The following is a 25,739-nucleotide window of genomic DNA, read 5'->3' on the forward strand; positions in this document are numbered from 1 at the left end:
AGCGCCGTCTTCTCCGCGGTGACGTCACGGAGGGGAGGGGGGGGGCTGCCCCGCGGCGGCTGTTCCCGGCTTTGCGCCGCCTCCCGCCGCGGGGTGGCGCTGGGAGGTGAAGGGAGGGAGGAGCGGGGGGGGGAGAGGAGGGTGCCGGGAACGGCCGTGCGGGAAACCCGGCTGAGTTCCGGGCAGCGCCGTGACGTCAGCGCGCGGCCCGCGGCCGCCGCCGCCGCCTCTTAAAGGGGCCGCGCCCTCACCGGGGGGAACCCGGGGGGGCCCACAGCGACCCCGCCCGGGGCACCGGGGCAGCACCGGGGCGGGGAGCCACGAGGCCTACGGGGCCTGGGGGTGGGAACCGAGCCTCGACGAGGCTTGGCTGCCCTGCCCGGGCTCCCCCGGGGGCTTTCGGTGGTCCTGGGGGGGTTCCCGGTGCCCCCCGGTGGGACGGGACCCCCCCGGTGCGGGCGCGCAGAGCGAGGCGGGAGGCCGGGGCTCGTAGAAAAGAGCTTTATTAGCGGGGCTGCTCGCCGGGAGGCAGCCGGAGGGAGCGGTTAGAGGCGGCAGCAGCCCCCCCTGGGCGAGGGGGGGGCACGCGTTAAAAAAAAAAATAATAAAAGTGTTAAAAATTAACCAAAAACGCAATAATTGGGGCTTTGGGGAGAGGAGTGTGGGGGTGGTGAGCCGCCCATGGTGGGCTCAGCGGGAGCAGCAGCACGCGGGGCCGCCCGTCCTGGTCCCCGGGATGGGGATGATGTGGGACGGGGAGCGGGGGGTTGTAGGGCCAGGAGCTGGTTGGGTTGTAGGGCTGAGAGCCAGGTGGTCTGCAGGGTCCGGAACCGGGTGGGTTGTAGGGCCTGGAGCTGGTTGGTTTGTAGGACCGGGAGCCCATTGATTTGTAGGGCCTGGACCCTGTTGATTTGTAGGGCCCAGAGCCAGTTGAACTATAGGACCAGGAGCCAGTTGGTTTGTAGGACCGGGAGCCCATTGATTTGTAGGGACCGGAGCCTGTTGATCTATAGGACCAGGAGCCGGTTGGTTTGTAGGACCGGGAGCCTATGGATTTGTAGGACTGGGAGCCCATTGATTTGTAGGGCTCGGAGCCCGTTGATCTGTAGTACCAGGAGCTGGTTGATTTGTAGGGCCCGGAGCCCATTGATTTGTAGGACCGGGAGCCAGTTGGTTTGTAGGACCGGGAGCCTGTGGATTTGTCGGACCGGGAGCCGGTTGGTTTGTAGGGCCCGGAGCCGGTTGCCTTGCTCCCACTGCCACGGGGGAGCCTTCACCTCGCAGCCCCCATTCAGCCCACACACCTTGGCCCCTGCCCGCAGCCGCCCCCCAGCCCCGCATCCCGGGGGTCTCACGGGGCAGACATCTCATCCCCTTGGGGCAGCAGGGCAGGACCCCCCCATGGGGCTGGGGGCACCGGACAAGAAGAGGGGAAACGATGCGGAGAGGAAAAGCAAGTTTATCTATTTAGTGGGGCCAGCGGCAGCCGTCCCCGCTGCATGGGAAGGGGGGAGCGGGCTGGGAAGGGAGGTGCTGAGCTTGGGGTGCCGAGCACAGCCCCCCACATCCCTCCCCTGCCTGCCGGGAGCAGCCCCGGTGTGTCCGCAGCTCCCCGGGGGTGAGCGGCCTCCTGCCCTCCCCGTGGCTCCTGCGGGGCCGGGGCGATGCCACGGTGCTGGCTGCGTGCGTGAGAGCCGGAGCGTGGCAGCCCCGGGGGAACCGGGGCCGTGCCCGTGAGCTGCGGGGTGCGATGCGAGCGCTGCCTTGCTGCGGGGACGGAGCGAAGCCGGCGGTGGGGAAGCAAGAAACGGGGAGGGAATGAGCCTGAGCCCTGCTGGGACCCCTGGAGGAAGCAGGGGCTGAGAAATCCTCGAGGTGTCGGGGCTGCTCCCTGATGGTCGAGGTGATGGCACACCCCAAATGGCTTCTGGCAACAAATTGCAGCCGCTGCTGGGTTCTCCAGCACCGCCGCCTGCCTTCGCCCTCTCCCCAGCCAGCCAGCAGGCACCTCGCTGCCCAAAAAAAGGGGGGTGCAGCGCCCCAGCTCTGCGTGCTCCCTGCCCCGGGGAGGGTTTTGGCAGGCAGCCCCGTTACCCCAAGCACGGGAGCGTGCGCCCACCCTGCCCCTGCAAGGGCAGCGCTGCAGGGAGCAGCGGCAGGAGGGGTCTGGGGGACGTGGTGGCTTCGTGGTGAGCCTGTCCTGGCACCGCCACGGGAGGGGAGAGCGGAGCAGACCCGCCTGCGTGCCACGGGGGCTTCGCCCTCGCTCTGCAAACCCCCAGGATTTGCTCGGGTCTCCCCCCAGAGGTGGCCGCTCAGCCTGGTGCGGGGAGCTGGGGTGCGGTGGGCTGGGCAGGGGGCTTGGCACGAAGCTTTCTTGACGCCAGGGCTTTGCTCTCAGAGGCACTTGGGTTTTCCAGGTGTACAGCCGGTATTATCTTGGTTTTAGCACTCTCTCCAGCTGGGTCCCCGTCGCTCAGGGCTCGTCTTCAGGGCCGGTGGCTGGAAGGCTCTCACGCAGCCTGTGGCAGGAATGGTCTCCGAGGGTGATTTGACGTGTGTAAGAAAAAAAAAAAAAAAAAAACAAAAAACAGTCCCATGTTCCTAGTGTTCCTGTGTGCTAAAACTAAAATATAAAATACACCTCGTCCTAGCAGGCAGGGGATTGGCGTCGGCTCTGCGGGGTAGTAAAGAGGCATGGTGTACACTTTCCCCCGGGGCACCGGGGCGTGGAGAGATCTCAGCAGGTGACTGGTTCCGTGGTCAGCCGTCCGTCCGCAACCCTTCCGCGCTGCCACGGGTGCTACTCACTGTCACTCTTGTCCACCAGTACCGCGTCGGACTCCTCCGTGATCTCCAGCAGCGTGTGCATCTCGGGGCTCTCCCCACGCATCAGATCCGAGTTTTCTCCCTCCTCTCCGCCGACCTCCACCAGCTCCGTGGCTTTGACTTCCACCTCGCCCTCCCGAATCTTCTTGACGTGGAAGGTGAAGGGCGGCACTTTGTAGACGGCCGTCTTGGACCTGGCGTAGATGGTGTGGTCGGGGGTGAAGGACTTGCGCAGCTTGTCCCGAGAGGTCTTCATCTTCTCTCTCCTCTCGTTAGTCACGATCTTGGTGCCCAGTTTGTTCATCCTCTTCTCCAGGTTGTGGCGGGTCTTCTCCAAGTTGTGGCGGGTCTTCTCCAGGTTTTCCTTGGTCTTGAGCTTAGTCTTCTCCATCTTCTCCTTTGAGAAGGCCTTCTTGAAATCATCCACTCTCTTCATGCCACTCCTTTTGATGCGCTCTGCCCTCGACTCTTCGATAATCTCCTCGATCTCCACCTCCTCATCCGAGGAGAGCTGGATGTGATCCTCCTCCGCGTGGTCCTCGCCAGCCGGCACCTCCTCACCCTCGCCTTCCTTCTCTTGCTTCTCACCCTCCTTCAGGGACTTGCTGATGCTCAGCTTCGATGGGAGCTTCACTTCATCCTGCAAGACACAGAGCGGAGCCAGTGAGACACGCACCCAGCCTCGCCAGCCCCCGCTGCACTCCGTGGTGCTGCCGAGCACAGCGACAACTCACGGCTGAACAAACCCAGGCAGCCTCCAACCCGGGCTCATCCTCTCCATCACTTGATAAATGACTCCAAAGAGGATCAGCTCTGTCCCACTGCATCTTATGGCTCTGCTGTATTCCAGCTCCCGTGCACCATTCTCCACACGCTGGGCTGGTTCCAAACCCATCACTCACCCCAGCTGGGCGAGAGGAGGCAGGCGAGCACCGGGACTGGAGACTTTTCCTTTCCTCCTCTGCCCCTGCCACAGCCCCGTCCCTGCAGCTTCATCCTCATCCCAGAGCCCCTGAATCCGACGGGCTCCGGCTGCTGCTCAGATCCCCACACGCAGAGGCTGCTCTGCCCACAGCCCACGCCGCAGGACAGGGGCATGGGGAGGACGAGGCAGCAGGACAAGCCACAGAGAATCCCTAACCCTGCAAACAGCAGGGCAAAGCCAGAGCCTCCCAGTTGCTTCCCGCTGCACGCCATCCCTCTCCCTCACAAGAAGCAAGTGGGACAGCCCAGGAATCCTGGCTGCTCGCCCCGAAAACTGCACAAACCTGCAGGCAGGGCAGGGCAGAGCTGCCCTGCAAGGCACACGCTGCTGCTGCTGCGGCTCTGGGGCTGCATCTTCCCCCCCGCCCCAGGGCTCCTGCAGCAAAAGAGGGATGGAGACGGGCAGCACGAGCCCGGGAGGAACTGCCAGGCATTATTTCTAGCCCTGCAGCTCACAGCTCAGCGTGCCAGAGCAAATTACACCTCCGCTGTGCACCTAAGAAGCTCCCAGCAATGACACTCGTGTGTGGGAGCAGAGACTGGGAGCTGGAGCCATCGAAGCACTGGGAAGCTGTCACGGAAAGCTCCCAAACCCAGGGCTCCTGCCTCATTCCTGCCTTTCCAGCCCTGATCTCTTGGCTGGGACCCCTCCAGGGTGAAGGATGTGAGCTGTCTGCCCGGTAGGCATACAGGCTGCAGCCACAGCTCTTACACAAGCTGCTGAAGCATCCACAGCCCCTCTGCCACGTTGTGCTCCCCTGCGCCTTCCCCTCCCCATCAGCCCAAACCCTTCCTGCAGCTCATCTTCTCCTCCCAGTTCTCCCAGTGCCCACCCCAGTGCAGTGCTGGGCTGCAGGTGGCAGCACAATCCAGCCCCGGGCACCCGGGCACGTCGCCCAGCCTGGCCTCGACCCCTGGGTCTGCGCTCAGCTTTTCCCAAGACCTGCAGGGATCCAGATGTGGGGCTGGGCCATCCCCCGGGACGGAGGCTGCAGCCCTGTTTTTCCCATTTCAGCGCTGGGGAGGTCGGTCGGGGCTCTGTCTGAGCCTGCATCCAACGGAGGCAGAGGCAACGGGTCCTGCGGCACAGCGGGGTTACGCGGTCTCTGCTGGGGCCAGGAGGCAAATTCATTCAGCTTCTCCGCTCCCCTGGGTCAGCCAAGTCCGTGATCCCCGTGGCAGAGGACAAGCGTGTGCCCAGGAGAGGCACTCGGGCCAGGAGAGGGGCACAGGTCTGGGGCGGGATTGGTTTTCATCCGAGCAGCACATAGCGTGCGGCCCTGCCGCAATGAATCACCTCGGTGTTCCCAGCGCAGGCTGGAAATAGCCCCTCACTGTACAAAGCCTCGCAGCTGCGGGGCTGCAGCCCACGGACCAGAAATGTATTGCCCGAGTTTGTTTTAACCTATGGAGCTGGGAGGGCCAGGCGGGGAGCAGCGAGCCGAGCGCTGCCAGAAAGCCAGCAGCAAGGAGGCACGGCCTGTCCTCACCCCCAGCGTGCACGGAGAGGAGTCTGCGGGGTTGAGATTGGGAGAAAACTCAGCGGGGCTGAGATCTGGAGAGGACTCTGATGGATTGAGAGCTGGAGAAGAGGACGGGAAAGGAGGACGCCCGGGTGCCACTCAGCTCTGGAGGGGACAGGGGGCCCAGCACAACACCGGCTGTGGCCACTGCACCGCAAGCCAACGAGCCACGCGGATGTCAAGGGCCAGGACATCAAAACAGCCCCTGGGGACAGGTCCCAGACCTGTTTCTGTGCAGGTTTCTTCAGTGCTGTCTCTGCGCCAGCCCGGCGGGCCCGCGGTGGCTGGGGACGTCGCGACCCCTCGTGCGGTGCCAAAAGGGACAGCGTGTTCGCACGCCACGCCGATGGAATGCGAGCGTCGGATGTTTTCGGTTGTTTTCTCATTCTTCCCCCAAGAACAGCGCTGCTCCTTGGGCAAGCAGGTCTAGAAATGAGAGGGGACCTGAGGACAAGGGTGTGAACGGTGACAAGTCAGTGCCACGGAGCAGCTGGCTCAGCGAAGGCGAGCGGGGTCGCAGTGTCTGTGGTCAGAGTGCGACGCCTGGGGTCCCGTTCCTGGATTTTATTTGGACAGAAAGCTGCAGCGGACAAGGCTCTTCACCCCCCGAAACCTCGGCTCAGGTCTCAGATGATTTCTGGAGGTTAAGGTGACGCAGCCAACATGTGTTTTCTCCATTTGGTTCTCCGCTCCAGGAGAAAACAATGCCCATGCTCTCCAGAGAGCCGGGTCAGGCCAGAGTAAATTCCCACCGCTAGGAAGCAGGGACCACGTCCTCCACAACAACACCTGCTGGAGCAATCCCCGAGACTCGCGCAGCCCCTGGCCCCACGGAGCCAAGAACATCAGGAACTCCAGCACTTCCTTCCCTCCGTGTCAACACAATGAGCCAGAACAAAGGCATCCCCTGCTCCCCCTGGCACGACTGTCACTGGAAATGGGCCACATCCTGCGCGCTGCGATGCCTATCGGCCCCTTGTTAACTCCAGAGCATGTGCGTCCAAAAAGAAACACCAGCACAAAGCCCCCACGCCTGCCACGTAAGATCACCGCCTTCCTTGGTGTTGGGACCATCCAATTTTGTCTTCTCACTGAATTTTTCCGATGAACGGGTTGCAGAGGCAGCTGTGATGTCCCTCCCGACACCCACCGCAAGTTGCTCCCCTCGTGGCCCTGGCGGTTCCCCCTGGGCAGCCTTGCTCCGGAGCTGGGGTGAAGGTGCCGCTCTCGGCAGCCCATCCCATTGCACTCTGAGAAGAGCAGCTGCCTAATTCCCAAATTTGACCCTAATACCCCCAGACCGTACCCATTTACAGCCCAGAGGTGCTGCGGACTCAGCCTCTGCACCTCTCTCGGGGCACCCTCCTGCTCAGTCTCCGCAGAGCTCTCTCCATAAGGAGGATCCCACACCCCAACCCCAACCCTGGGCCGTTTCCTAGAGCTCACCTCCAGCTGTGTTTGGGGAACCCTTTGCAATTCTCCCCCGTTCCCTTTCCAGCAGGGCCTGAAAATGAAGCCAGGGTGGCCAGGGGGCACCGTGCCCACTGCAGGGCCTTCAGGCCAACTTGAGGGCTCAGGACATCTTTTTTATGATTTCTGGTACAATTCCTACATTTCTTCCCCTTTCTCTTCTTCAGCCTGACCTGGTAGATAGCCAGCTGGAGGACAGCTGCTGGATTCTCAGCAGCATTTCATTTGGGTCGCTTTCCCGACTTGACATCCCCCTGCTCCACACCGTGACAGCAGCGAGGGACAATGGGGATCTGCAGGAACAATCGGGAACCATCCCGGGTCCATGGGTGGCTGCCGCACAAATCCCTGCTCAGGGCAAGGCTCGGTGCTGCGTGCGCTTTGCTGCGCTCATGACCCATCCAGACGAGCCACATTTTTACCAGCAGGCATTCCAACCGCTCTATTTTTACTGGGAAAACGCTGACCCTTGAAGTGGGCGAGCCCAAAGCCCTGGCTCTTGGCATCCCTGTGCGTGGTGGGGTGTTCGAACGCCCCCTCCCCATCGCCAGATGCAAACCAACCCTGGTCTCTGAGGCAGCCTGAGGCCAGCTGGCACAAAGACAGCGGGTAAACAAGATTTCGCAGCAGATTTTTCTCCCGAGACAACAGAAATCCTCCCGCTCTGTGCACGCAGCACGGGTACGCCCAGCACCGTGCGCTGGTGCATGTGCTGAACCGAGCACCGAGCTCCTTCCAACCCGATGTGCTCCACGGAAAGGTTCAGCTCCAGCTCCGATTTGCCCGTTCCACTTTACTTGTCCCCCTTTACAGCCTGCCACCCCAAATCTGACACGTGTGGCCACACTGTCCCTTCAGCATGGAGCTCCCCGGGGAAGCAGCTCGCTTTGGGATGCTCCCTGCCCGCTCGCACAGCCCGTGGGACCGGCAGCCTGCCCGCCTGGAGACCCGGGGGCACCCAGGAGGGGCTCGTGCACCGTCCCCAGCTGGCTGCCAGCTGGCAGGGGGCTGAAGCTCTCCGTGTTGGTTCTGCTTCAAGCGGTTCCAAGCTGCTCGATCTCCGTTCTGCTCCTCTAAGTGGGCTTTTTTATCTGACTCGGTTTTGGAGCCCGAGTTCCCTCGCAGTGAGTCAGCCGCCGGCCCGTTCGTGCCCTGCACATTCCTCCTGGTTGCCACAACACAAGTAAACACTGTCCTTGTCACCCGCGGGGCAACGAGACACAAAACTGAGCCGCGTTCCCAGCCCCGCCGAGCTCCTGGAGGGCTGCGGAATCGCCAACAGACCTGGGGAACGCTCCCGAAGCTCCTGAAGGGCCCCTGGATTGCTGTTGGATAGAGGCTCGTTTTATCAGCATGTAAAAAAAAATTAAAAATAAAATAAAAAAAAAGAGCCCCAGCACTCCCAGCCGGTCCGATCTCCAGTTCGGAGGTTTAATGGAAGGACTGAGGCATTTTTCACACGCGCATGCTAATCACATCTGCAACTCATTTCGTTCAGCTATTTTTACACAACTGCAAGAGCACACGGGGTTGGGTTTGGTCGACATGCAGCTGGAACATGCAGAACACGACCCGCTCGCATCCCCTCCCCATCCTCCTGTGACCAAAAGGGGCCAATTCTGGCTGGCGGTGGCTGAGCCTGGGCTTCCTGCACCCCCTGCGCCCTTCCCCTGCCCACCCAGGGCAGGGCAGACAAGCTGTGGCCCGGGGGAGGCTGCGGGAGGAATTACAAGCATCTGGGCAGAAGGCAGCCTTCCAGGTCAGGCTGAGCCCTGCCAGAGAAGTAAAAGTTGTGCGCTCCCACAGCAGCATGACCTGCTCCCTCTGAGGATGCTCTGCAGGGCTGACCTGCCACCAGCATCCAGGGAAGGGGGATTCGGGTAATCCTGCGTATCAGCAATGCCTGGTGGTCACCTAGGAGAGCTCGGGGACCTAAAGATGCCCTGCATGGAAGAGAGGAAGGCTGGGCTTTCTTCTTTCGGCACCTTGCTGGCAAAGGCTTTTACGTGGGAGACAATTGCGTTCAGACTCCTTTTGTATCACTAATGATAACTGCGGGGTTTTGTTTGCTTCTCAGTTTAGATATCTTGTCTTGAAAACAAAACGTTTTCCCTGGCAGCTTCTGCCAGATCCCCAGATTGCTGCGCTGAGTTCACCTTTGCCTGGCTCCCTTTCTGGTCCTTTCCCCCAGAACGCAGTGGCCGTACAACACAGCCCTCCGACAGGACGGCGTGTCACACAGCAGTGAGAAACACAAAATTTCACCCCCAGTGCAGGCAGCTGGACATTGAGATGTTCTCTCCAGCAGCCACACAACAAAAAGAAGCACAGCAGGGCACTGCACCATCACCAGCTGACTCCAAACCATTTCACAAACACCTATAAAAAACCTTACGGCGAGTCTGAGGAGGTCGGTATGATCAGGTCTGGATTTCAGAGGGAGAAAACAAGGCTCAGAAAACGGGAAGGATTTGCCCAGCCCCAGCACAACGAACGGGGCCAACAGCACCTGGCTGCAAGCCCTCTGTGCAAGCCGTCCGGCAGTGCCTCCCTCCCTGACGGCAGAGGTAGCATGAGAGAAGTCCTGTAATGCCTGGGAGAAAACGACAGCTCCTCAGCTCCCGTCCTAACACTGGCAGCAGCATGCAGCGAACAGCGAGCGGATTAGTCGACAAGCAGAGGCACTTCTGGCAGCTGCAAGGATCAGCCTTGCGGGTCTGCAGGCTTGCAGCAGCCTCAGCTAGGCGGGGAAGGTGAAAGCGCTGGAATTAGCAGCTTGCAGAGGTTCAGAAGAGGCTCAAAACAATCTTCAGGGGTTCTCCTCCGAGGCCCTAAGACTGCTGCCTCCTCCCTTGTCTTCTGCTGGGTTGAGCCACGGCACTTTGGGCAGCGCGGGCGGAGGGAAGCGTTCCTGGAGAGGGCTCAGAGGGCAGTCCCTGGCGCAGGCTCCCAGGGCACGCTCTGCATCTTCGCGGGCTGAGGTGAGGAAAACGGCATTTCAATGGCCGGTGGAAAGGAACCACAGTGGAAAAACTTACTGTCTCCCCGCTGGCCGATCTGGTTAGGAATATTGCCAACAAACATAACCCCGTTAGTGTAAGCGCAGGCAGAAAGGAAAGACACGGCGGGATTTAGCCAAGGGAGAAGGCAGGCAGCAAAATGTGACAGAAAAGACATCAGCAAAGATTTATGAGAAGAGTATCTTCCTCTACCTCACAACAAGCCCTGGGAAATGCAGAATCCCTGCTGTGATTTCGCATGAATTGTGTGATTAAACGCTGCTTTCAGGTCAGATTCTGCTCTCTTTTTGCACTGCTGTTCAGAGTGGTTTGAGGTAAGTTCTGCTGGAGACATCCCCACTTCGTTGGGGTGTAGCCGAAAGCAGAGTTTGTTTCGATGCGTGAGATTCTGAAAAGACAGAGGCTGTAAAAGCCTGTAGTTGTTAACTCAAACACACGGGCTGGAGAGATGGAAAAAGCCGTGTGTGCTTCCAGAATCATCCACCCGGCTTTGTCAGAGCACTGACAATGCCCTGAACCGACTGGACAATGCCCAGCAGCTCAGCCAGCTCCGCTCAGCGACGCAGCAAACACGCTCCCTGCAACATCGGGACCTCTCTCGTTTGCTAAACACATCCTGGGGACAGCGGGTGGCCACTCAGCAGACCTAGGAGCAGCTGGCATGTGAAATAAACCCCTCCAAATGCAACGAGCTTGGCTTTGACTCTTACGTTCCAAAAGTCGGATGGATTTTATCTCCAATAGTGTCACAAGAGGTCCAGAAAAAGAGAAGCTTTGAATCCTTTGCAAGAAGACAACTGAGCGCTGCAGTGAGAAGTTACCAGAACGATGCTGCTGAGACCAAGGAAAAGCTCTAAAATGTGAGGGGAAAAAGCAAAATAGGTTGAGATTAGATAAGTGTTAAAGGGATAAACTAGTTCCTTCTCAAGCAGCATCCCCCTGACTGGCAGAAGCCGCTCTACCCTCTGTAATTCTGGGCATTGTGCAATCTTTCTGGCACCGTTTTCGAGCGAGCATCTCTAGTTACTCTGTGTCCTAGAAGTTATCTCTTAAAAGGCCGTATCTTCTTCATTAGCTGGTGAGAGTGAGCAGCTTGGTACAGCTTTGGAGCAAGTTCAAACTTGATGGTGAAGAGCCAGGGAGGAACGGTGCAGGGAGTCCTCGCTGCGAAGGAGGCTGTGTTTGGAAAAAATGCTTTTGCCTAACAGTGAGTCAGAAGAAAGGCAGGTCTGTAGGAAACAGCCAAATAAATAGACTGCGGAGAGAGAAGTTTTTTTTTTTTTCCTCCCTGTCAGAAGAAAAACGTTTTGATTCTATTATCAGGCTGTTTGCACAACTGGCTCCTCCCGGATAAACCTGTCCCAGCTGATTAATAACCCCAGACCTATTTCTGAACAGCAAACCAATAAAGATGGGGCTTGCCTTGCAGATGATAGGCAGATGGATCGGTGCTGATACTGACATTTGCATCCTCACGTGCCAGGTGCAGACTAAACATCCTGAGACTTTTTGTTCCAAATATCTGATTTTCCCTAACTGACACGGAGCATCTTTGTCTCTGGTCTTTGTCTTATCTCGCAGCTGGACAGCGCTGGGCAGGATTCCTCAGATACTTCATAACTTGCAGAAAATCTTCCAGAACTAAGAGGACAACGTTATCCTAAACAGGAAAAAGAAGGCTGAGCGTGTTGCCTCAAAGCCTAGGAGGCAGTACCATGCTTTGTGCCGGTCACAGATGCATCAGAGTGGAAACTGCATCCATCTCTACTCACTGCTTGGTTACAAACAGGATTTTGTGCTTCTGGCCAGTGCAGCAGAGCATGAAGCAGCTTCCACGAAGACGCAGGAAAAAAAAAACAATGAGTTTTTTGGAAAAATGGCTCTGTTGGAGGTTAGCCTCTCGCTCCTCGTACCCGCAGAGCCCTGCAGAAAGGAGCGTGCCCTGCCTGGAGCTGGGCTGGAGCGAGCGCGCTCTGACTCAGCCGCGAGCAGCTCAGAGCCTGTCTGTGAGTAATGCTGGAGGACGCAGGGGAAGCCTGCCAACTAGCACGTCGTGGTTACTCCAAAGCATAAGAGCAACTAAAATGGGAGAAAGGGAGATAATATGTGGGAACACTGCTTCATGCATGATGCTCGCATCCCTTCCAGTGTCCTGCAGGGCCGTTACACCAAGCAGCCTCCACCAACTGGTCGGACTCCCTTCCAGCGAGGGGGCGCAGGCTGAGCACAGACCAGCTTCTTGAACCCTTTTGACTTCTAATCCCAGACCTGCAAACTGGGTTACACGTGGCCTCGATGGGTTGATTTGTGTCTGCTAAACACTCTCATCTAGCTTACGACTGGGAAAATGAATCGCGATCTCACTGGAAACGAGCACACCAGCCACCTTGCCCAGTGAGCACAGCGGGCAAATTCTGCTCTGGGTTATTCTGCTGAGTGCAGCGGCCCTGCTGGCATCACAGACACGGTGACAAATGCTCAGATCCACTGCTGGAAGGCACAAGAGATGCCTGCGAGAGGAATATGTGATTAGAAGGAATATTACCTTTGGTTTTATTTTTATGAGCCACTAAAAATCGAATCTAGCCCTATCTCAACTGGCCGAGAAACCTCTGGTCCTTTGCTCTGAGATGATTTATTGCTGCACAGCTCAGTGTGTGACTGTAGTGCTGAAAGGGTTTCAGCAAAACAAACAGCCCTGGCACTAGCTGCTTATAAATAATACCTGAGTGATGAAATATTAATGAGGTTGATTCCGAGCTGCAACAGAGGAACCCGTGATCCAGAGCTGTCTTTTGGTAGAAAGAATGACAATTTGCACTGAGGAGAACCCTGGAAATGAGAGCCATTAACATCCCGAAATCCTTCAGAGGCACAGTCTCCTCTGAACTATTATCTTGGGACTCTTATAATTCAGCAACACGCAGAGAATACGCAGGGATCGTTGCCCATCAGGATGCCAACACGGTGCCCTTACCATGGAGAGAGAAAACAGCTGAATTCGGGGCTGCAGCCTGAAGGAAATGACTGGAACAATATTTCCCCCCTTCCCCTGGGCTGGCATTTTTTCACCTCTCATTTTGCTGCTTCTGTGGCCAAAGCAGAACAAAAGTGAAGATACAACAGCTTTCTGGGCTGATATTTGCACGGCAAAGATGCCGGTAGTTGGGCAAACTGCACTGAATCCAAGCTCTGTAAGGCACCAAACCCCAAGCCCCACGCTCTGCTTTGGGGATCGCAGCCCCCAAAAGCTCAGATCTGGCTTCCGAATCCTCCACAGCAAGGCGTGGGTTTGAAATTCATCCCTCCTCCCTGGGATCCTACTGCTGCCGTCCGTATAAGGCCCACAGGAGGCACAAAAAGCCAAGCTGTGCTATTTATACCTCCCCGTGCAGCCCTACCTACCCCGCTCATTGTGCTGCCGGCGGTCACTTTCGGCCCTGCTGCAGCAACCACCCGGCCCTTCCCCGGGAAATTCTGCTCCTTGCGGGGCTCCGAGGAGCTGCTGGGTTCAAACAATGAGCAGAGAAGTCCTGCAGGAGCTTCCGACCCTGCGAAACCATCAGGAATTGCTATTTCATAGAAACGAAGCCGTACATCAGGAGCCAGACTCTCCCTAGAGCTCAGCTCCCACATAAGCCTCAAAATAAAAGACCGGCACATTTTAGAAACTCAACACCTAATGCGTGTGCTGAGGGCTGAGAGCAGTCAGACGTCTGGCTGTAAGAAAAGCAGACCCTTGACATTTACAGGAATAGGTTTAATTGTCAAAAAAACATTTGGAGGAAAAAAATCCCGTGCTTACATAACTGCTGACACGTGCTGCTCGTCAGATGAATGAGGCACAGCCTGGTCTGAGCGCACGGCTTTGTGCCTTAGGCTCCCATTATTTCACCATGAACTGCAGTAACCAGCCCAGTTTCTTCTGTCTAAACCCAGGATATTTGGGATGAAGTCACTCCGTTTTGTTTTCATTAGCAGCCACTCTAACCGGATTTGATACTTTGGTGTCCCAATTTCTCTGCAAGGCAGGAGCCTGGGACAGGAGGCACAAAAGGAGTCCTGAGGAGCTCTGTGTGTGCTGCTAACAAACACACGCAGTCATCCAACAGCAAACGTTTTAGGAAGGAAAGTCCTGATTCTGATAAGAATGCTGAACTTCTGTTCACATGAGTGTTGTCACCTTTTTTCAGTAGCCTCATTTTCAGAACCAGAAGATGTGGCAACTTGGAGGAGTTTTCTTTTTTTCTAATTTCATTCTCAAGGATCTAATTGCCCAAGCTAAGTCCGTAGGAAAAGTCTTACCTCGGCAGAGATCAGAGCAGCCCCTGACAAAACCAGGCCAGAGTGTATTTCAGAAAACGGGCAAAGGCGAGTGTGCCTCCATCTGTCGCTGCAGGCGATGTCTGTAACCCTTCTGTTTAATGCCTTGCATTAAACATCCTGTTTAAGGCCTTAGCAGGCCCCCGCGGATGGGATTTTCAGTACTGTACTTTTTGCCCCAAAGTCTGAAACGAACGCAGACGTGCTTTAGGCTCATCTCCACGGGTCAAGCCAAGCACAATTTGATTTTCACTTCTTCCTAAGCTAACAGCTAGCAAAATCTAGCACTTGCATACAGTTTGACCTCTTCTCTCAAGGTGCCAAAAGGTCTTATTTGCACTCCTGAAATAGTCCCTTCCAGAGCTGCTGGAGACTCAGCATTCATCGCTGAGAGAAGAACCAAAAATCTATAACCTGGAAAGAGCTGATTTGTCTGTAACACCTTTTATTTCTTCAGACCTTAGAATCGTGCAATATTAAATCTGTTTAGAGCATGACGACTGTTCTGCTCAGCTACCTTGCTTGAAAATAGCCGTCGCTGGTTTTATGTAATATCTGGTGTCTCGAGTTTGTCTCGTTGTCCAAAAGAGAAGACTAATAAATCTTTGCATTTTTATCCGCAGCAACTGACAATGCAATTACACATGGAAGTTAATCACAGCTTTCCAAAGACATTTTTTTCTGAGTTAGAAATAGCAATAGCATAGAAGTAGCAATAACATTGTTCCCCATGACAGAACTAATTAAATTACCAGGAGACTACATAACTTAAACTTTGAAAGGTGGTTGGATCTTAAGAAGCGAAACGCTGAATTAGACAGAAGTTATTTTGTACTTTGGCAGTCTGTTTGTTTTTATGATAGACACAGTTAAGAAAAAAATGCAATTTCCACATTTAAACCCCCAGGGTGGAGCCCACTGCAAAGCGTTGGTTTTATAATACTGTTAATACACTGCAAATGTTTCATTGTTAAGACTGAAACACAGGGAGATATTAGTAAATGGGTAATCTGGGGAGAATCAGTAAGGCTTCTTGCAACAAACAGCATCGTCTGATATCAGTAAAGCAGCACAACGTCATCCTTGGTTTGATAAATGCCTCTACGATGTACACACAAAAACTACCACGTCTATCCTTGTCGAGTTTTGCTATTTAAATGCACTAGAATAATCTGTTCTGCATAATTCCAGACAAAGTACCACGCTTGTCATTGATATGCCTAGAATTGCTGGCAGTAATAAAATGTACAGATGAATAAATCAATACACAAAATTGCAACCTGTTGTTTTGGCAAATCCCTGCAATTCCCAGTCAGCCTGTGTTAGAAATTTCTGAAGATTGGCATCTCCATAACCACAGTAAGATGCAGATTCTACAAACGCTGTTGTCCCAGGAAAAAACAAGGTAGGATAAATCTCCCCAAAGCCTAAAACAAAACTTCCCAAATCCCCCCAAACGTTTAACTTCCATAGAATAGAAGGTTTCCACCAGGAAGAGAGACTCTTACATCCGACAGATGATTTTGCCTTACACTGAGCCACACCGTCTGGGTTTCCGTACAATGACAATCTCGTAGTGACCTTTTTATGGAGTTCAATCTACAGATTAATGCAGCTATGAAAAATAAATCAGTTTTCTATATGAGAAATAATAATCGTAGCTCTGAGACAGGCTGTAGACTGATGTAGTTTAGGAATATTTTCCTAAATTCTGTGTTTCTGTTGTATGCAGAGAGCAGTTACACTGCAGAGGACTGCAAGAACACATCACAGTCGCTGAGGGGATTCCCTGTGGTCCTAATCCTGCAGTCAAAATACTCGGTGCATGGGTCTGCCTTTGTCACAGCAACGCAGCACAAGAGTACTCTAGATAACAGCATTTGTTACTCAGTCACATTAATATTCTTACTGCCTAGCTCTTTCTAGTATTCACACATCAAAAACCCACCGTGGATTTTATTATAAAATCCTTGCTGCAGTTCCCCCTCGACTGATTCCCTCAGAAGTTGTTCTGGCCTCATTGCATCAGTTTCAGTTTTGCCCCTGGTTTCCTTTAGAAGCTGGTTTTTTTGTTGTTGTTGTTGTGGTTTTTTTTTAATTCGAAGACAAATTTTACTCTACATTGATGAGCAACTCCAAACCAAAATGAGCAGCTCACAAAATGACGATCTGCCAATATTTATGATGCTTCCAAAGGACCCAGGAGCTTGCCAACTTCCTACCTATTTCCATAACCACAAGGAATGTTTTGTTTAAACAATTCCCTTCACTCTTCTCATTTTGTAACGTTTGTGGCTTTTGCAGGACATTTAGAGTTCTATCGTATTTTTCCACGGTTAGGTCCGTCTTCCTAAAAAAGCCTTTAAAGAGCTTGCAATAAATGCAGCTATAAAGCTGGTTCGGTTGCCCGCAGGATCTGAATATGCTCGCGTGTTTCAGCCTTTCAGGCACGATAAAACTACAAATGCTTAAGCTCTGATTCAGCGAGTTACACAGGCCCCACACTTGTTAGATTCCTGAGCCTATTACGATCAGCTCTCCCTTCAAACACCGTAGTGAGAAATGCTTTCCTTTTTTTTTTTCTGGTTTTCTTCTCTCTCTTCCCGGGATCAGCACCAGACACTTCTCTGTTTGTCCCTGTCGCTGTCTAGTACTAACCCTGAGGCTTCTAGCTGAGCCATTAACTATTTCACTCACTTTTCTTTCATGGCCAATATGAGAATTTGCTCTGACAAGGACGACTGACTTCAAACAGGAAAGGAGAGAAACATATTCCTCCTTCTCCTCTTGTTTAATATGAAAGGAAAAATCCAACCCTTAACACGGGGGATGAACATGAAGCAAATTAAAGCTGTTACAGTAATTAGACAATAAGGGGACTCCAGACGTGCAGGTTACAGGAACGAGAACATGGAAATCGTTCAAACACAATGGCAAAGGCAGACCCAAGAACTAATGAGCTCATGCAATTGTTCTGTATTTTCTCTAATGGCTCTGTCCTAGCCAGTGAGATTAACCCCGATGCCGGGGTTACTCTGTCTTGTTGTTATGAAATGCATGTCCCAAATCTGAAATATTACTGCTCTCCACGTAGCACTACACATGGTGCCCCTCAGTAGAAAAGACGTTAGTGGACAGATTTACCACAGACCCCCCTCTGAACCCAGTGCATTCTTGCTTTTTTTTTTGTTTGTTTGTTTGTTTGTTTTTTCAGTTAAGCAGCAAATCGGGTTATTTTGATACTCCTAGTCCCTCGCAAGAAGTGCTTAGGGCCGTTCTCGCTGCTTTCATTAAAATCCCTGTTAAATGCAGCAACTCTGTCTTAGGACACACAGACAGCACTGAAACATGAATGGGAGCTATTTCAGACCCACCTCCCTTTGGAACAGCAGCCAGTCAGGGGAACTGGGGCGAGTAGTGGACCGTGCAGTGTGTCAGAGCCATCGGGAGTGAAAACACCCACTGCCAGAACATAAAGAAGTCACGGAATAGCTCCCTACCTGGTAGATCATGACTTTGAAATTCCTGCGTTTCAAGAGCTCCGCTTCGTTGGCCTCCAGCTTCTTTATCTGCCCAGCTTGCTTCTCCAGGTTCTGCCGAACCGTCTTCACGTTGACGCTCACCTTGCGCACTTTTTCCAGCATCTTGTTCACGGTGTTACTGGTGGTGGTGTGCGCCTTGGTCAGCTTGGTTAGCTCTCCTTGGATGCTGGTCACTGCGCTATCCATCTCTTGCTGTCTCTCCTCCAACTGGGTTTGGGTCAGCTGGATCTGATCCACTGCCCCGATGATCTTGTCCAGAAGGGTCAGCACCATCACGCCGTTGATCTGGTCTGATTTGATGGGTTCTTCGGGCGTTTGCTCCTCCGAGGCCTCGGAAGCGGTTGGTGGTTCGATGATCTGCAAAGTAGTATCCTCCATGATCGCTTGGCTAGCACAGCCCCGGGGACGCTGTCACTGCAGGGAGAGAGAGGAGGGAAAACTAAACCCGAGCCTCAGCTAAACTCTGTGCTGGGAGACACGCCAGAAATGGAGAGCACAGTGTGCGGAGGTCTGTGCTGAAATTCAAATGGCACAGCTCTGCAAAGCTGTCCAGTGAAACTGCCCTGCAAAATTTTCCAGGCTTGCAGGTCATTGGCTGACTCCACCTCGGCTATATAAAAGGAGCCCGCTGCCAAATGCCTGATGACCCACCCTTTCTGAAATGATTAAAATAGTTGGAGGGGAGGCGATGGCTTTGCATGCAAACACAGGCACGGCTCAGCAAGGAATGCAAAGCTCTGGAACTCAAAAACCTCTTCTTTACCCGAAGTCTAGAGGCATGATAAGCAATGGGAGGAAAAAACAAAAAGCTCGAGCAAACGGCTCGGGAAGCTACTGAAAAGAAAGAAACACCACAGCTGTATATGTTAAAGGAAGGCTGGGTTAAACAACTGCACGCGTTCAAGTTCAGCTGGAGAATTCAGATCTTTTGCCAACAGTTAGCATTTTTTCCGGGATTTTGAGAGCCTGATTTTCAACACTCTGTAAAAAAGCCGTAATTTGGATTGAGTAGTTACGGCACATAACTCCTGGGTCATAAAAACGCACGCTCCAGTGTGTGTGAATATAACAGCAGGAGTGCCCCCGGTGCAGGCAGAGTGCACCGCAACTCCGAGCAGATTTAACGCAAAAGGAGTAAGAATAATTCACTCCTGAAGTGAAGCAGCTGGCCGCTCCTGCCTCAGAGCTGCGATCTCAGCTCTGCAACCCTCAGTCATCGACAAATCTAGTCACCAGCCCTAAATTCAGGGCACGTTTCAGCGTATGCCATACAAAAATTTACCTGTAAGTGCTCAAATACATCGTGCTACACAGGGCTTTATTGGTTGAACAAACAAACAAACAAAAACGAAACAAAACAAAACAAAACAAAACAATCTATTTATTTCATAAATTAATAGAGCATGGAATGCTTTGGAAAACAAAAGGAAGGAATAACCCTTATTTTACTGACTTTTAACCTCGGGGCTGGCACGAGGTATGTTCTAGACTCTGACACGGCAGAAGTTTACAGCTGGTGGGACCAACATTGCCTGGGGACAACGGGGCAAGGAGACGCTCGGGAGGAGCTCCTGGTGTCCACAACCCACTAAGACCAAGCATGGGATCACAAAGAAGGAAACCTCATGTCTCGGGAGCGACCCTGGGTGGGATCACATCGCTGCTCCCAAGGCAGCAGAAACCCTCCCAGGCTCCGAGGGATCTCAGAAGGGCTGTGGGCACGCTGGCAAGGCTGCAGTTTCCCCCCTGCCTTGGGTTGGGGTCCAGCCCGCCCTTGCCTTTTGCCCCAGGCTGGCAAATAAAACAAATGCCCGACAATTTTTGTCCTTTCCAGGCTCACAGCCTCCCTCGACCAGCGCTGGAAGGAATCCTCAATTCCAGGCATACAAGCTGGGGAACCCACTACGCACAACCAGATGTATAGGGACATTGTTTCGTGAGGAATGCTCGCTGCACTCAGCACTTTCCGTGCCCCCGTGCTCTCTGTCGTGTGACAGCTTGCTTTTTAAGGCCGTTGTACCCACACCACGCCGTTGATCTAGGCTGGGTTTTAGTAAGCTGTACTGTGCTGCCTCCACTATGGAATTATGTCACGCATTAAAAATAGCTTGCTTGTCTACACCCTGTTTTTTCCTGGAGGGACCTTTTTTTCCTGAGTGTTTATTTCCAGTGTTTGGTGCTGATGAGTCAGTTCCATGTAAAAAACCACCCCCCCCCCCCTGCCAGAGCGTGTTATTTCTCACCGGGGATCTCTCTTCAGAGTGGATTCCCACAGCTGGCTGCTGGGAAGTTCCACGGGCAGGCCAGGACCACACCGCTCTCTTCCCAGCTCTGCCCTGTGTGACTTCAGTGCAATCGCTGTGCCTCAGTTTCCCCAGCTGGGAATAAAACCACCAGCACCAGACCGAGCGCATCCATCTAGACAGAGAAAGAGAAATGGTCGGAGCAGGAATTTGGTTTCGGTCTTGATGCTCGCTGGAACACACCAAGAGCCACATTCTGTGCTCCCGGAGCACGCAGCAGGCACACCCCACGCTGAAACGCGATGAGTAATTTTCTATCTTAAGCCTAATTTCATTTCAGCCATTTTCTGCAGCGGAGGCATACCGGGAAGAGCCAACAGGTGGCAAACTGCAGCCTTCCCTGCGGAGCCTCACGCTGCCTCGATCGCAAAGGGCAAGCGAAATGTCTCAACCTCTTGTAGCACAAACACTGTCTTGGTGCTCTCACTGCACAGGCACAGTTTGAGCCTTGGATCTTCCATGCCTAGGCTGTGCCACAGGTGCTCAGATATCCCAGAAATATCTCAGATTATTCGAACATCCCAGCAATTTCGTGGCACCACCGTGGACTCTCTATATAGGCAGGGGACAGACAGTCCTAAAAAAAATTAGAGTAACTCGGGTTCAAAGCAAAGCTGCCAGATGTACGCAGGACAACAAAGGAAAGCAAAGCGCAGCATCTGCTTCCACAGCAGCCTGTGGAAGTTCCTGTGTCTAGAGGAAACTGCTCAGCTCGCTGACTGCAGAAATAGCAAGACCCAGCTGCCCAGGGCCTGCAGGAACAAGAAATACCCACAGCTTGCAGCGGAGCTCTGTATGAAACATTCTCCAGTTTGTATCTTTAGCTTAAGTGCAGAGGAAACGGCTGGACAGAGAAGAGAATGTATCCTCTCTGTCTTCCAAAGAAGAAAATGTGCATGGAAGCGTGGTGGATTTTAACTTCAGACAAACTCCTCTGTGATTTCTGGCTTCCTTCCCCATGAACCGTGTTTCCAGTAACCGCCTGCTGTAGGAAACCCCTGACAGGCCGTAAGGTCTCTGGCATTTCACTGGGTTTCTGTGTCACAGGGCTGGAACCCGCGGGTCAGCCTCCAGGCTCCCGGAGGGAACCCCCTGCCCAGCAGGACGTGCTTCTTCAGCACCTGGATCTGGCTCAGACGAGCTCTGCGTTTTGCTCTTTTTCTCCTTTTTTTTTTACCCCGTAACTCCAGCTAAATAACGCCTGTTCCAGGGCAGCCCAACTGGGCGGACTGGGAGGCTGCAGGGGCTGGGTACGGGCGCGTGAAGAGAGCACAGAGTGTGTGGGAAGGACTGGAAGGGCACTGGGGGGGTCGTGGGGGGGGGGGGCTGAGGGAGGGGAATTTGGGGGGAGCACCTCAAGGGGTCTCTGGGGCAGGGAGAATCTGGGGGGGGGCTCTGAGGAGGGGGAGTTCGGGGGGGGGGCTCTGAAGAGGAGGCCTCAGGGGGGGCTCTGAGGGAGGGGGGCTCAGGGGGACTTTGGGGGGTGGCCCTGGGGGTTCTGAGAGGGGGGCTCTGAGGGTCTGGAATTTTGGGGGGGGGGCTCTGAGGGAGGGAAGCTCTGGGGACAGGGGTCCCTGGGGTGGTTCTGAGGGGGGGCTCTGAGGAGGGGGGAATTTTTGGGGGTGGCTCTGAGGGGGAGGCCTCGGGAGGGGGGGGGCTCTGAGGGAGGGGGCTCTGAGAGGGGGGCTCTGAAGGACTGGAAATTGGGGGGGGGGGAGGCTCTGAGGGAGAGGATCTTCGGTGGGGGGGAGATCTGTAGAAGGGGGCTTCTGAGGAGGCGTGGGGGGGCCCTAAGGGAGGGGGCTCTGAGGGGGGGGGGGCACTGAGGGGGGGGAGTTCACCCCCCAGGCCCCTCCTTCCCCCCAGCCCCTTGTCGTCACTTCCGCTGCGGCAGCGGCGCCGTGCGTCGTTGCTAGGAGACGTGCGCGGTGACGTCAGGGGCGGGCGCCGCGGTCGATCAGCTGGTGGCGGAGCTGCGGGGCCGCGGCGGCGGCAGGTACCGGGGCCTACCGGGCCTTACCGGGGCCTAGTGGGGCCTAGTGAGGCCTACCGGGGCCTGGCGAGGCTTACCGGGTCTTACTGGGTCTTACCGGGGCCGGGGCTCGCCCCCCGCAGCCGCCACCGGCTCTGTGAGGGGGCTGGCTGCGGTCTGTCAGCCCCCCCGCCCCCTCCTCCCTTCTCCCCGTTTGTCCCCTCAGGGACCCCGGCGGCGCCATGGGGGAGCTGTTCCGCAGCGAGGAGATGACCCTGGCGCAGCTCTTCCTGCAGTCCGAGGCCGCCTACTGCTGTGTCAGCGAGCTGGGCGAGCTGGGGAAGGTGCAGTTCCGCGACGTGAGTAGCTGCTGCCGCCGGGAAGCCTCCTGGAGCCACTCAAGGGCGGCCCCGGCACCCCCCGGCCCGGTGCCGCCCTTAAAAAGGTCCCGGGGGACCCCCCCCAATGCCCCTTGGCTTCCCCTTGGCGCTGCTCCCCTCGTGGGCACCTTTGTGCTTGGGTATCGCTGAGGAAATGTGTCTCTGTTTTGGCAGCTGAACCCGGACGTGAACGTGTTCCAACGTAAATTCGTTAATGAAGTCAGGAGGTGCGAAGAAATGGACCGCAAGCTGAGTACGTGTCGCTGGGTTTTGATGCGCCCGTAACTCTGGGGCTTTTACAGGAAGAAATTAACGCGGGTTAAACCTGCAGCACCCTGTTAAAAGGCAAAGTGCAGAGCAGAGGAGTGAAGGCTGCCTTCCTTCTGCTCAGCAGCCCGTCAGACTGCTTCCAAGGATTCATTTCCTTGTTAAAAGATAACTCTAACCACATTAGACCATGTTGGAATAGGAGGTGAAAGGGTACGTGGCTATTAACCAGCCTAGGTGTGGGTTAGCATGGTGAGAATTTGACTTTGAAGTATCTCTTCAGTTAACATTAACAGTGCTATCTCTTCAGGGTTCGTTGAGAAGGAGATTAAAAAGGCAAATATTCCTATCATGGACACTGGTGAAAACCCAGAGGTGCCTTTTCCACGTGACATGATTGACTTGGAGGTAATAATGCATCTTAAGACTCAAGTAGTGTTTGATAATAGGTGACATTAGCTCCATTGATAGATACAGAGTGAATTTCACGGTACAGATGTCCCCAGGGGTCACTCGAAATGCTAGCTGTGCTGGTTCACAGCAGTTTGATTTTGATTCACAAGTACTGTTTTGCTTGCAAATTTTTTCAAATATGATTAGAAGCAAAAGTTTGTATTTTGGCTCACTTGAACAGGTGAAATTCCTCCAAAATTGTTGGGCTTGCATGATTTGTGTTCGATCTGCGCTGCAGTCATTAAGGGTTTCTAATTAATTGAAGATCAATATATAAGTCCTGTCTAAAATAAAGTGGCTGAGAATGAAGTGTTTCAAGTTGCCTGAAGAGAATGTTTGGAGATAGTGTCTTTATTTGTATGCAAACTGCATGCAAATTATTTTGATAGGCTTAACAGCACGCATTTATATAATTGTGTTGTTTTTTTCTCCATCTTGCAGGCGAACTTTGAGAAAATTGAAAATGAGCTTAAAGAAATCAACACAAACCAGGAAGCCCTGAAGAGAAACTTCTTGGAGCTGACAGAGTTAAAATTTATACTGCGTAAAACTCAGCAATTTTTTGATGAGGTCAGAATACCGGGAGTGGGGTTAGCACTTGGGTAGCAGGTTTTTCCTCTCACAAATTACCATTGTTACTCTCAAATATATTTTCAGTTGCTGTTTCAGACAGCAAGGTCATTCTTCTGCTTTATTTATGAAAGCTTCTCAAATGATTTTCCGTTTTTCATGCAGTACACATAGCTGCCCATGGTTTGCCACTTACGATGTCTTTTTTTTTAACTTAAGCAATGGTTTCACTAAAAACTGTTGACAATAAATAAGGTACTAGTAGTTCTTAGAGAACATCAACAGACCCAAAATGTGCTACAGTGAGCACTTTCTTCACTGGATAAGAGTTTTATTTATTTGTTTTGTTGAGTCTTTGATCAAACCCCCAAAATTTTCAGAGGTAAGTACAAGAGCAAAAACAATGCTTAAAATAGCCAGCGTTCTGTCAAATAAGACCCAGTCTGGAAGCTGGTATCTCTTTCTTTCTCTGATGTCATTCACCATACAGTGGCATAAAGTCCAAATGAGAGAAGAGTTAATGCTTCATCTTAAAGGTTAAATATTTCAGAGTCTGGAGAGTTTTCTCAAAGAGCTCTTGTATGTTTTTTGGAATGGTAAGGGTATGGTTTTTGCTGAGCACATGTTCATTTTCCTCTAATCAAGTATTTTCTCAAAGACTTCTTAATGGACATGGCTTCTAGTATTTATAAAAGCCGTGGTCAAGTGGAGCTGGGCTCCTGCAATCTTCAGTTTATCTAACGGTTCTTTTTTTTGGCACAGGATGCTGCCTGCTCAGGCATTAAGGTTGTTCCCGTGCCAACATAAGCCTTAGCTGCTGCTAACATAGATACTGCTGATATGATCAGTTGATTGGTCATGGGGTTGGTTTCAGTACAAAAAGACTCATCTTCGAGTGTTGAATGTCCACTTAGAAGCTGCTGAGAGTCTCTTTGGACTAGCAGCATTAACATGATAATCTATGACCTAGCTACATTAAGAAGCTAATTAGCTTGCCTGTTCAGGCTGAATATTGACTAAAATAAAGTACAGCTAGTGCTGTGCGCTTCCTTCATTAAGTGTTGTTATCTGGTGAGAGCAACCTTCTGCTTTTCTTCAAGTACAGTGTGAACATGCGAAATTGGAAGATAAAGTTAATTTTCTACTGAAACAATCCATGTCAGGGCACCCCCAGAAGGAGTCCTTGTGTCAGGCTTCAGTGAACGGGCCAGAGAAGGTTTAGGTGCATTTCTGCTCCTGTTTGATAACTGTTCTCTGTAATAATAAATATGACACGCTGCTATATGTAAAAGCAAACTGAACAGTTCGTGTGTGAAGTTCAGTGCAAGATAAGTGTCAAAACCAGGTCTCACTTCACACTGCAAGCAGCTAACGGCTCTGCCTGAGAGATCCTGGCTAGCCCAGGACTTGTGAGCCTCGCACAGTCCTACCCTGAAGTACTGAGTGCTTCATTTTGTCATGCTGTCATCTGCACAGTACCTTCAACACTTGAAGACCTTAATAACTTGTAATTAAGATTTTGCTGTTCATAGTAGTTAGTTGCACAAGAAATGGCTTACTCCTCACTCTTATATTTGGCATTTGCTCTGCTGCCTGGAGTTCCTGCACTGGGGGAGGGGAGGGTGAAATTCTTTAGTTGTTCTTTTTATGACCGTTCTAGTCACAGTAGCCATTTCTTGTTTCAACGCACCATGTTGATGATTATGCTCCTTTTCTCAGTCTTCTTGTCTTTGCTTATGAAGAGCAGTAAGAGCTGGAGAGATTTCTCTGAAAGTTTTGCCATAAGCATCCTAGAGTGTGAGCGTAAAAGAAGACTGGAAAAGTAATGGTTAATGGCATGCAGTCCCCTGTCTTTCTTCCCTCTAACTCTCCTCACCATCTGCTTTTTTTCTGTTTATTTTGCATCTGTCATTTCTGTCTGGGCTCTGGGTTAATAGCTTAGATGGTGAAATGAATCCTTTTTAGTTCTTGTGAAAACCGGTGTTCGTTCTGATTGTGTACTGGAAGGGGCTTGAATTGTATGGTGCTATGGGGAGCAATCCGGGGCCAGCACAGAGCAGAGCCTTAATCAAGAGCAAGGGAAGTTAAACTTTTTCCAGGCCT

At 53.1% G+C, this 25,739-nt stretch overlaps 2 protein-coding genes across 8 annotated transcripts in view; one reads left to right on the plus strand and one right to left on the minus strand.

The window, feature by feature from the left end:
• Positions 1 to 487: 487 nt before the first annotated feature.
• CAVIN1 (caveolae associated protein 1) lies at positions 488 to 18,270 on the minus strand. The gene is made up of 2 exons (XM_072028858.1): positions 17,650 to 18,270; positions 488 to 3,469 (listed from the first exon to the last, which is right to left on the minus strand). Exons 1-2 carry the CDS (start codon positions 18,067 to 18,069, stop codon positions 2,804 to 2,806), a joined length of 1,086 nt encoding a protein of 361 aa, XP_071884959.1. The 5' UTR covers positions 18,070 to 18,270; the 3' UTR covers positions 488 to 2,803.
• A 3,583-nt stretch (positions 18,271 to 21,853) lies between these two features.
• ATP6V0A1 (ATPase H+ transporting V0 subunit a1) overlaps positions 21,854 to 25,739 on the plus strand; it is a 30,630-nt gene continuing 26,744 nt past the window's right edge. For all 7 annotated transcript variants that reach the window (XM_027445287.3, XM_027445290.3, XM_027445292.3 and 4 more), the window contains exons 1-5: positions 21,854 to 21,990; positions 22,193 to 22,325; positions 22,521 to 22,599; positions 22,924 to 23,021; positions 23,508 to 23,636. In XM_027445287.3, coding sequence (XP_027301088.1) covers positions 22,209 to 22,325; positions 22,521 to 22,599; positions 22,924 to 23,021; positions 23,508 to 23,636 — 423 coding nt within the window. In that variant the 5' untranslated portion in view covers positions 21,854 to 21,990; positions 22,193 to 22,208. The remainder of the gene's footprint in view (positions 21,991 to 22,192; positions 22,326 to 22,520; positions 22,600 to 22,923; positions 23,022 to 23,507; positions 23,637 to 25,739) is intronic.

The sequence above is a fragment of the Anas platyrhynchos genome, chromosome 28, assembly GCF_047663525.1.
Source record: "Anas platyrhynchos isolate ZD024472 breed Pekin duck chromosome 28, IASCAAS_PekinDuck_T2T, whole genome shotgun sequence".
NCBI classification, from domain to species: Eukaryota; Metazoa; Chordata; class Aves; order Anseriformes; family Anatidae; genus Anas; species Anas platyrhynchos.

Coding starts and splice junctions, on each gene's coding strand:
- CAVIN1 (XM_072028858.1), bottom strand. CDS start 18,069: ATGGAGGATACTACTTTGCAGATCATCGAACCACCAACCGCTTCCGAG. Junction 3,470..17,649: donor TCAAAGTCATGATCTACCAG/GTAGGGAGCTAT, acceptor TGTGTCTTGCAG/GATGAAGTGAAGCTCCCATC.